General features: G+C 41.6%; 1 protein-coding gene and 1 long non-coding RNA gene across 2 annotated transcripts in view; both read left to right on the forward strand.

Moving 5' to 3' along the window:
* The window catches only part of znrf1 (zinc and ring finger 1), a 42,209-nt gene extending 32,001 nt beyond the window's left edge, over nucleotides 1-10,208 (forward strand). The window contains exons 3-5 of the mRNA XM_051952517.1: nucleotides 8,032-8,137; nucleotides 8,356-8,440; nucleotides 9,199-10,208. Coding sequence (XP_051808477.1) covers nucleotides 8,032-8,137; nucleotides 8,356-8,413 — 164 coding nt within the window. The 3' untranslated portion in view covers nucleotides 8,414-8,440; nucleotides 9,199-10,208. The remainder of the gene's footprint in view (nucleotides 1-8,031; nucleotides 8,138-8,355; nucleotides 8,441-9,198) is intronic.
* Nucleotides 4,773-8,025, forward strand: LOC127535210 (uncharacterized). Its single transcript, XR_007943931.1, has 5 exons — nucleotides 4,773-4,814; nucleotides 6,018-6,149; nucleotides 6,392-6,633; nucleotides 6,832-6,897; nucleotides 7,778-8,025. It is a non-coding gene; the product is annotated as an uncharacterized LOC127535210 (long non-coding RNA).
* Nucleotides 10,209-11,851: the final 1,643 nt, after the last annotated feature.

An 11,851-nucleotide genomic window follows, 5' to 3' on the forward strand; every position in this document is an offset into this window, starting at 1 on the left:
GCAGGGTGGAGGCAGCATTGTGATGAAGCACGGTGGAGGCAGCATCATGATGTGAAGCATGATGGAGGCAGCATCATGATATGAAGCACGGTGGAGGCAGCATTGTGATGAAGCACGGTGGAGGCAGCATCATGATGTGAAGCACGGTGGAGGCAGCATCATGATGTGAAGGACGGTGGAGGCAGCATCATGATATGAAGCACGGTGGAGGCAGCATTGTGATGAAGCACGGTGGAGGCAGCATCATGATGTGAAGGACGGTGGAGGCAGCATCAGGATGTGAAGCACGGTGGTGGCAGCATCATGATGTGAAGCACGGTGGTGGCAGCATCATGATGTGAAGGACGGTGGAGACAGCATCATGATATGAAGCACGGTGGAGGCAGCATCATGATGAAGCACGGTGGAGGCAGCATCATGATGTGAAGCACGGTGGAGGCAGCATCATGATGAAGCACGGTGGAGGCAGCATTGTGATGAAGCACGGTGGAGGCAGCATCATGATGTGAAGCACGGTGGAGGCAGCATCATGATGAAGCACGGTGGAGGCAGCATCATGATGAAGCACGGTGGAGGCAGCATCATGATGTGAAGCACGGTGGAGGCAGCATCACAATGAAGCACGGTGGAGGCAGCATCACGATGAAGCACGGTGGAGGCAGCATCATGATGTGAAGCACGGTGGAGGCAGCATCATGATGAAGCACGGTGGAGGCAGCATCACGATGAAGCACGGTGGAGGCAGCATCATGATGAAGCACGGTGGAGGCAGCATCATGATGTGAAGCACGGTGGAGGCAGCATCACAATGAAGCACGGTGGAGGCAGCATCACGATGAAGCACGGTGGAGGCAGCATCATGATGTGAAGCACGGTGGAGGCAGCATCATGATGAAGCACGGTGGAGGCAGCATCACGATGAAGCACGGTGGAGGCAGCATCATGATGTGAAGCACGGTGGAGGCAGCATCATGATGTGAAGCACGGTGGAGGCAGCATCACGATGAAGCACGGTGGAGGCAGTATCATCGTGCGAAACTATAGGATCTCTGGGTATTTTTTGATGAAGGTAGTGTCTACAGATACGGACCCGTACCCGTAGCCTGTGGCCTACGGATACGGCACTTTCCCTTACTATAAATATTAATGAGACGTACATGAATATTAATGAGCCGGCTGATGAACGTGCTTTGTGATTGGCTGGTAATCCGACGTACATAAATATTAATGAGCCGGTTTGGTAATCCGACTGATGAAGGCGCTTCCGTGATTCGAGGTGAATCTGCGTGCCGAGCCTGTCATGTCAGTCATCTGCTGTTCTCTTTTCTATCGTGCATAATGTCTTATAAATATCATTATCTGACTTTTTCACGGACAGCGATTTGGGGGTTGAAATCAGCACTACTATTAAAAATAGCAAAACTTTTTATTCACGTGACCCTGTTCTAATAAAGCACAAACAGCAAACAAAACAAATGGCAGAACTAACAGCCAGCAAACTACAAGTATTTTTTTACCTTCAAAAGTAGCGACTGACTATTACATAATAACAACCTAAACAAAACCTTGACGTATTTTCTACGTCTGTCAACACAGACACTGCACGTCAGTCACTTTAATGTTAGCGGACTCTGTTGAATGGCTAAGTTACATCACCACAAACAAATCTCACAATATCATAGTAAATCGAGTTTGTGGGTTTTTTTAATTCATGCCGAATTAAAGAGCTGCTCCTCACCATTCACGAGTTTTTGTTTCATATTCGACATCCTTAACTTTATCTTGTAAATTAGCGTCCGAAATTAAATGGGAACATTTGCAATGGAGTTCGTCAGCCGCTTCCACCACTGAACGCGGTAAACTAATTAATAGGAACTGGACTTCAAACAATTTAGACACGGCGTCTAAAAGCATAAAAACTGCAATGTCTAAAGTGTGAGAGGAGACGGTGTAGTTTTGGTTAAATTATACAATGTTCGCCGTCAAAGTCATTCATATAAACTGCCTGTAATGTGCAGCAAATAGTAGTTAACCGGCGCCAGCTCTTCAGTGACCTTAACGGTCCGTACCTCTAGCATCAACCTTTGATGAACTGGGATTCATGGATGTGTGCTGCTTCATGCTAGCCTAGCCATGCTACACCCAAGGCACAAGGGTCTAGGGAAGCTCGACAGGGAGGGAGGCGGGCTAAAAGGTTGTCTATCAAATCACTCTGCAGCAATTGGGTAGGTATACAACCAATCAACGCAACAAATGGCTGACGTAGTTCCTAGAGCGCTGGATTGTGGCTAAGTCCCATTAGCTTCCCAACCAGCGGAGCCAACTGGTATATTAAGGATTTGCCATATCCCGTCGGCATAAGTCCAAATACGTCTTTCTTCTCAATGAAACACTTCAGTGCCGTCCTTTGTTTATCTTTCAAGTTGAATTTTAGCTTCAAATCTTTAAGGGCTGTGGCCAAAGCCGAGTCGAAAGATAACTGTTTATTGTGCACCGGTTGTTTCTGTCAGAATCGTCACGCCTCTGTCGTCGCTTAGTTACGCCCGCCTTCTGACTCTACACTTCATGGTGATTGGTCCGGCCAGTTTTAGGAGAATCCAGCCTCGAGCCTTATGGAGGGTAACTAGACCCACCCTGGCAGAGAATTAAATTCGTTGCTGTGGGTTGTCTAGCGCGGCTAGGCTAGCTTCATGCTATTCTCACAGACGGAAATACTACAGGTTTTACTTTGTAGTTCTACAAGTTTTACTGTGTAGTACTACAGGTTTTACTGTGTAGTACTACAGGTTGTACTGTGTGGTTCTACTGGTTTTACTGTGTAGTACTACAGGTTTTACTGTGTAGTACTACAGGTTTTACTGTGTAGTACTACTGGTTTTACTGTGTAGTACTACAGGTTTTACTGTGTAGTACTACAGGTTTTACTGTGTAGTACTACTGGTTTTACTGTGTAGTACTACAGGTTTTACTGTGTAGTACTACAGGTTTTACTGTGTAGTACTACTGGTTTTACTGTGTAGTACTACAGGTTTTACTGTGTAGTACCACAGGTTTTACTGTGTAGTACTACTGGTTTTACTGTGTAGTACTACAGGTTTTACTGTGTAGTACTACAGGTTTTACTGTGTAGTACTACTGGTTTTACTGTGTAGTACTACTGGTTTTACTGTGTAGTACTACAGGTTTTACTGTGTAGTGGTTTTACTGTGTAGTACTACAGGTTTTACTGTGTAGTACCACAGGTTTTACTGTGTAGTACCACAGGTTTTACTGTGTAGTACTACAGGTTTTACTGTGTAGTACTACTGGTTTTACTGTGTAGTACTACTGGTTTTACTGTGTAGTACTACAGGTTTTACTGTGTAGTACTACAAGTTTTACTGTGTAGTACTACAGGTTTTACTGTGTAGTACTACAAGTTTTACTGTGTAGTACTACAGGTTTTACTGTGTAGTACTACTGGTTTTACTGTGTAGTACTACTGGTTTTACTGTGTAGTACTACAGGTTTTACTGTGTAGTGGTTTTACTGTGTAGTACTACAGGTTTTACTGTGTAGTACTACAGGTTTTACTGTGTAGTACCACAGGTTTTACTGTGTAGTACCACAGGTTTTACTGTGTAGTACTACTGGTTTTACTGTGTAGTACTACTGGTTTTACTGTGTAGTACTACAGGTTTTACTGTGTAGTACTACAAGTTTTACTGTGTAGTACTACAGGTTTTACTGTGTAGTACTACAGGTTTTACTGTGTAGTACCACAGGTTTTACTGTGTAGTACTACAAGTTTTACTGTGTAGTACTACTGGTTTTACTGTGTAGTACTACAAGTTTTACTGTGTAGTACTACTGGTTTTACTGTGTAGTACTACAGGTTTTACTGTGTAGTACTACAGGTTTTACTGTGTAGTACTACTGGTTTTACTGTGTAGTACTACAGGTTTTACTGTGTAGTACTACTGGTTTTACTGTGTAGTGGTTTTACTGTGTAGTACTACAGGTTTTACTGTGTAGTACTACAGGTTTTACTGTGTAGTACTACAAGTTTTACTGTGTAGTACTACTGGTTTTACTGTGTAGTACTACAAGTTTTACTGTGTAGTACTACAGGTTTTACTGTGTAGTACTACTGGTTTTACTGTGTAGTACTACTGGTTTTACTGTGTAGTACTACAGGTTTTACTGTGTAGTACTACAAGTTTTACTGTGTAGTACTACAGGTTTTACTGTGTAGTACTACTGGTTTTACTGTGTAGTACTACTGGTTTTACTGTGTAGTACTACAGGTTTTACTGTGTAGTACTACTGGTTTTACTGTGTAGTACTACAGGTTTTACTGTGTAGTACTACAAGTTTTACTGTGTAGTACTACAGGTTTTACTGTGTAGTACTATAGGTTTTACTGTGTAGTACTACAGGTTTTACTGTGTAGTACTACAGGTTTTACTGTGTAGTACTACAAGTTTTACTGTGTAGTACTACAGGTTTTACTGTGTAGTACTACTGGTTTTACTGTGTAGTACTACAAGTTTTACTGTGTAGTACTATAGGTTTTACTGTGTAGTACTACAAGTTTTACTGTGTAGTACTACAGGTTTTACTGTGTAGTACTATAGGTTTTACTGTGTAGTACTATAGGTTTTACTGTGTAGTACCACAGGTTTTACTGTGTAGTACTACAGGTTTTACTGTGTAGTACTACAGGTTTTACTGTGTAGTACTATAGGTTTTACTGTGTAGTACTACAGGTTTTACTGTGTAGTACTATAGGTTTTACTGTGTAGTACTACTGGTTTTACTGTGTAGTACTACAGGTTTTACTGTGTAGTACCACAGGTTTTACTGTGTAGTTCTACAGGTTTTACTGTGTAGTACTACTGGTTTTACTGTGTAGTACTACAGGTTTTACTGTGTAGTACTACAAGTTTTACTGTGTAGTACTACAGGTTTTACTGTGTAGTACTATAGGTTTTACTGTGTAGTACTACAGGTTTTACTGTGTAGTACTATAGGTTTTACTGTGTAGTACTATAGGTTTTACTGTGTAGTTCTACAAGTTTTACTGTGTAGTACTACAGGTTTTACTGTGTAGTACTACAGGTTTTACTGTGTAGTACTATAGGTTTTACTGTGTAGTTCTACAAGTTTTACTGTGTAGTACTACAGGTTTTACTGTGTAGTACCACAGGTTTACTGTGTAGTACTACAGGTTTTACTGTGTAGTACTATAGGTTTTACTGTGTAGTTCTACAAGTTTTACTGTGTAGTACTACAGGTTTTACTGTGTAGTACTACAAGTTTTACTGTGTAGTACTACAGGTTTTACTGTGTAGTACTACAAGTTTTACTGTGTAGTACTACAGGTTTTACTGTGTAGTACTACAGGTTTTACTGTGTAGTACTACTGGTTTTACTGTGTAGTACTACTGGTTTTACTGTGTAGTACTACAGGTTTTACTGTGTAGTGGTTTTACTGTGTAGTACTACAGGTTTTACTGTGTAGTACTACAGGTTTTACTGTGTAGTACCACAGGTTTTACTGTGTAGTACTACTGGTTTTACTGTGTAGTACTACTGGTTTTACTGTGTAGTACTACAGGTTTTACTGTGTAGTACTACAAGTTTTACTGTGTAGTACTACAGGTTTTACTGTGTAGTACTACAGGTTTTACTGTGTAGTACCACAGGTTTTACTGTGTAGTACTACAAGTTTTACTGTGTAGTACTACTGGTTTTACTGTGTAGTACTACAAGTTTTACTGTGTAGTACTACTGGTTTTACTGTGTAGTACTACTGGTTTTACTGTGTAGTACTACAGGTTTTACTGTGTAGTACTACAGGTTTTACTGTGTAGTACTATAGGTTTTACTGTGTAGTACTACAAGTTTTACTGTGTAGTACTACAGGTTTTACTGTGTAGTACTACTGGTTTTACTGTGTAGTACTACAAGTTTTACTGTGTAGTACTACTGGTTTTACTGTGTAGTACTACAAGTTTTACTGTGTAGTACTATAGGTTTTACTGTGTAGTACTACAAGTTTTACTGTGTAGTACTACAGGTTTTACTGTGTAGTACTATAGGTTTTACTGTGTAGTACTATAGGTTTTACTGTGTAGTACTACTGGTTTTACTGTGTAGTACTACAGGTTTTACTGTGTAGTACTATAGGTTTTACTGTGTAGTACTATAGGTTTTACTGTGTAGTACTACTGGTTTTACTGTGTAGTACCACAGGTTTTACTGTGTAGTTCTACAGGTTTTACTGTGTAGTACTACTGGTTTTACTGTGTAGTACTACAGGTTTTACTGTGTAGTACTACAGGTTTTACTGTGTAGTACTACAGGTTTTACTGTGTAGTACTACTGGTTTTACTGTGTAGTACTATAGGTTTTACTGTGTAGTTCTACAAGTTTTACTGTGTAGTACTACAGGTTTTACTGTGTAGTACTATAGGTTTTACTGTGTAGTACTACAGGTTTTACTGTGTAGTACTACAGGTTTTACTGTGTAGTACTATAGGTTTTACTGTGTAGTTCTACAAGTTTTACTGTGTAGTACTACAGGTTTTACTGTGTAGTACTACAGGTTTTACTGTGTAGTACTATAGGTTTTACTGTGTAGTTCTACAAGTTTTACTGTGTAGTACTACAGGTTTTACTGTGTAGTTCTACAAGTTTTACTGTGTAGTACTATAGGTTTTACTGTGTAGTTCTACAAGTTTTACTGTGTAGTACTACAGGTTTTACTGTGTAGTACTACAAGTTTTACTGTGTAGTACTACAGGTTTTACTGTGTAGTACTACAAGTTTTACTGTGTAGTACTACAGGTTTTACTGTGTAGTACCACAGGTTTTACTGTGTAGTACCACAGGTTTTACTGTGTAGTACTACAGGTTTTACTGTGTAGTACTACAGGTTTTACTGTGTAGTACTATAGGTTTTACTGTGTAGTTCTACAAGTTTTACTGTGTAGTACTATAGGTTTTACTGTGTAGTACTATAGGTTTTACTGTGTAGTACTATAGGTTTTACTGTGTAGTTCTACAAGTTTTACTGTGTAGTACTATAGGTTTTACTGTGTAGTACTACAGGTTTTACTGTGTAGTACTACAGGTTTTACTGTGTAGTACTATAGGTTTTACTGTGTAGTTCTACAAGTTTTACTGTGTAGTACTATAGGTTTTACTGTGTAGTACTACAGGTTTTACTGTGTAGTACTACAGGTTTTACTGTGTAGTACTACAGGTTTTACTGTGTAGTACTACAAGTTTTACTGTGTAGTACTACAGGTTTTACTGTGTAGTACTACAGGTTTTACTGTGTAGTACTATAGGTTTTACTGTGTAGTTCTACAAGTTTTACTGTGTAGTACTACAGGTTTTACTGTGTAGTACTACAGGTTTTACTGTGTAGTACTACAAGTTTTACTGTGTAGTACTACAGGTTTTACTGTGTAGTACCACAGGTTTTACTGTGTAGTACTATAGGTTTTACTGTGTAGTACTACAAGTTTTACTGTGTAGTACTACAGGTTTTACTGTGTAGTACTATAGGTTTTACTGTGTAGTACCACAGGTTTTACTGTGTAGTACTATAGGTTTTACTGTGTAGTACTACAAGTTTTACTGTGTAGTACTACAAGTTTTACTGTGTAGTACCACAGGTTTTACTGTGTAGTACTACAGGTTTTACTGTGTAGTACCACAGGTTTTACTGTGTAGTACTATAGGTTTTACTGTGTAGTTCTACAAGTTTTACTGTGTAGTACCACAGGTTTTACTGTGTAGTACCACAGGTTTTACTGTGTAGTACTACAGGTTTTACTGTGTAGTACTATAGGTTTTACTTCATGTTCTTTGTTCTCCAACATTCTCAATAATAACATCAGTCGATCATCACTGATGCTGTTGCTGGTTCAGCTGCAGACTGAAGCATGTCCTGTTATGTGCGTGTGTGTGTGTGTGTGTGTGTGTGTGTGTGTGTGTGTGTGTGTGTGTGTGTGTGTGTGTGTGTGTGTGTGTGTCTAGATGACGTGTTGGCGAGGGATGCCGGTGAGTGTGTGATCTGTCTGGAGGAGCTGCAGCAAGGAGACACCATCGCCAGACTGCCGTGCCTCTGCATCTACCACAAAAGGTGACGCACAACAACACACAATATAACACACTGTAGCACAATATAACACACTGAACTGCTGCTCAGAATAAATCATATTCTTCCCACACACTGAGCAACAGATAAATGTTCTATGTTCCTGTAGACTAAACATGTTCCGTGTTCCTGCAGCTGTATAGACTAAACATGTTCCGTGTTCCTGCAGCTGTATAGACTAAACATGTTCCGTGTTCCTGCAGCTGTATAGACTCGTGGTTTGAGATCAACCGGTCCTGTCCTGAACATCCCTCTGACTGACATCGGGCCAAACTGAAGCTGTTCAAGGTGACGACACTGAACATCATTGAACACGTTTGAAATCAGAATGTTTTTGATTAATTATTAGTAATTTAACATGTTTAGATCAGTTTAAGGTCAATAGATGATCGATGTTCTGATCAGAGATACTCAGCAGAGTAAATGGACCAAACATAAAAACATATTTATGATATCTGCATCAGCAGTTGAATACATGCCAGTTTCCATGGCAACGTGATGCATCCATTGTGTGATGCTGTAACAAATATATTTAGTGGTTAAAGGAACATACAGATCAGCAGGTTGGAGACGGAGCATCGGGTACCATGGAGATCTAGCTCCTCAGCATTAGTAACCATGGAGATCTAGCTCCTCAACATCAGTTACCATGGAGATCTAGCTCCTCATCATCAGTTACCATGGAGATCTAGCTCCTCAACATCAGTTACCATGGAGATCTAGCTCCTCATCATCAGTTACCATGGAGATCTAGCTCCTCATCATCAGTTACCATGGAGATCTAGCTCCTCAGCATCAGTTACCATGGAGATCTAGCTCCTCATCATCAGTTACCATGGAGATCTAGCTCCTCAGCATCAGTTACCATGGAGATCTAGCTCCACTGCTGTTTTATCTTGGTGTAACTATTCAGCTGATGAACTGATTTATTTTGCTCTTGTGTATGATTCTCTGAACATGTTTAAGTTCATCATGTCTCCCTGTCTGTCTGTCTCTCTCCCTGTCTCTCTTTCTGTCTCTCTCCCTGTCTGTCTGTCTGTCTGCAGGACGTCTCGGTCCTGCTCCTGGACTCTTCTGGACACCAAAATCCGACGGAAACAATCAGCTCGTATTATCCTGACAGCAGAATCATCGTCTAACAGATAAATATTCCTGAACCAAAAGAGTAAATCAACTGTCCGACCATCTACATTAAAGGACTGACGCTGCTCCCCCCTCCACCTCGACATGCTCAGGTCCTGCAGGCTTCCTTCAGATCCAGAACCAGAACCAGGACCAGAACCAAAACCTGGCCTGATCATCCATTGCCCCCCCCACGGCCTTAACTGAGCAGGGGGGAGGAGCTGCAGGAGCTGCTGTGACTCCTGAACCAGCCGAGACTCCCCCCATGTCAGAATGGTTCAGTCCAACAAGGACCAGAGGGGGGAGGGGGTGTACAGTCTGAGCATGCTCAGTCCGGACTGCTGGGGAGGAAGTGTAGTTTACTCCTGTGTAGCGTGTGTGTGTGTGTGTGTGTGCATACAGTGTGTGTGTGTACGGTGTGTGTGTGTGTGTGTGTGTGTGTATACAGTGTGTGTGTGTACGGTGTGTGTGTGTGTGTGTGTGTGTGTGTACGGTGTAGGTCCATGTCTCGTGTGCGTCTGTCGGTTGTTCCCTTTACTTTGCTGATGTTTACAGCTGCAGAAGCCACATATTGTAAATTTCTCACCCTGTTTTTTTGCGTTTCACCTGCTGCCAGGTTTTTCATGTGTGTGTGTGTGTGTGTGTGTCTGTGATGTCTGTGCATGTGCGGTGGGTCGGTGGTTCCCCCCCATGTTGTGTTTGACTCGGGCAGGTCTGCTGACTCCAGCGTGGAGCTGCTCCACGGGGCTTATTTATTCATTTGTTCATATTTAACACCATTTGTTTGATCTTGCGGTCATGTGAGCTGTTACTCACTCTGCAGAATGCCGAGAGCTGATGTGTGACGACTACTACCAATCAACATACCAACAACCTGCATTTACAAAAGCTACTGTAAACTAATGGTGGAATAAATTGTGCTAGATGAAGAAGATTAATGCTCTCCTCGTTCTTCTCCTGCTGCTGCAACAACTTCACAGCCGTCACTGAACCATTTCAGTTTGACAACAACAAACTCAGTCAGAAATGGAGACAAAAAGAGGCACAGCTACCACAGAGAGACACAAACAGACACAAAATGACCAAAAACTGACAGAAAACAATGAAAAAGAGACACAAAAAGACCACAAAGAGACACAAAATAATAAAGAGACAAAAAGAGACACAAAATAAAGAGACAAAAGAGACACAAAATGACAATCGAGACAAAAGAGACACAAAACAACAATAAAGAGATAACAAGAGACACAAAACAACAATAAAGAGACAAATTGACCACAAAGAGACAAAAAATAACAATAGAGATGAAAAAAAAGAAAAAGCGACATAAAATGACAGTAAAGAGGCTGCCAGGGAGGAAGGCCGTCTTCTGTGTCTGTCCTCTGGTTGCTCACATGTCTGATAACTCTGATGTTCAGTAACAACCAGGACGTTAATTATAACGTCAGAATCCTGCTGTGTGGACATCTGACAGAAGATAAAAGCTTCCAGACCAGAGCTGCTGTCGTTCCTCAGCTGATGGATGTGAGTAGGAGGCCACAGCAGCAGAACCAAGCTGGTCCGCTCTCTTCTTCATCAGCTTCATTTCATGGAGCTTCAAGGTTGACTTCTGTTCATATCTGCTTTCTCTGGTATTTTATTATTAATATTACAGCAGAGGATGCTTTAAACATTTACTGGTGATATTCTGACCTCTAATGGCTGAAATCGTAAATGCATGAGACTTTTCTGGGTGAAGTGGAGACACGGATGGAAGCTGCTTTAATGGAATAAAGGCTGAGTGCATTGTGTGTCCTTGATGCAACATTTTAGATTAGAAAATAAATAGATACAGAAAAACACAATAAATATGCATAGAATTTAAAAGACTTTCAGAAAAGTCGACAAAAGTAAAAACAAAACACAGGAGATAAAAATCATCCCCTGACTCACCTGGAGGACACCAGCAGCACTGTTAGGGTCATGTTCTTTGACTTCTCCAGTGCTTTCAACACAATCCAGCCTTCTCTGCTCAGGGTGAAGCTTGAGGGAGCAGGACTAGACTGTCACCTGGCTGCTTGGACCATCGACTACCTCACCAACAGACCACAGTACGTGAGGCTTTCTTTCTGATGTAGTGGTCAGCAGCATGGGGGCCCACAGGGGACAGTGCTCTCTCCCTTTCTCTTCATCCTGTACACATCAGACTTCCACTACAACTCTGAGAGCTGTCACCTCCAGAAATTCTCTGATGATACAGCCATTGTTGGGTGTGTGTCTGATGGGGACGAGCTGGAGTACAGGACAGTCATCTCTGACTTTGTCGACTGGTGTGAGAGAAACCATCTGCAGCTCAACGCCAGTAAGACGAAAGAGATGACCATCGACTACCGCAGGAGGAGGACACCTCAGCCTGCACCGGTGAACATCCAGGGTTTGGACATTGAGATAGTGGACTCATACAAATACCTGTGTGTTCACCTCAACAACAAACTGGACTGGTCACACAACACAGAGGTCCTGTACAAGAAGGGCCAAAGTCGTCTCCACCTGCTGAGGAGACTGAGGTCCTTTGGAGTGTGCAGGACTCTGCTCAGG

This window comes from Acanthochromis polyacanthus, chromosome 8, assembly GCF_021347895.1.
Source record: "Acanthochromis polyacanthus isolate Apoly-LR-REF ecotype Palm Island chromosome 8, KAUST_Apoly_ChrSc, whole genome shotgun sequence".
Taxonomy (NCBI): domain Eukaryota; kingdom Metazoa; phylum Chordata; class Actinopteri; family Pomacentridae; genus Acanthochromis; species Acanthochromis polyacanthus.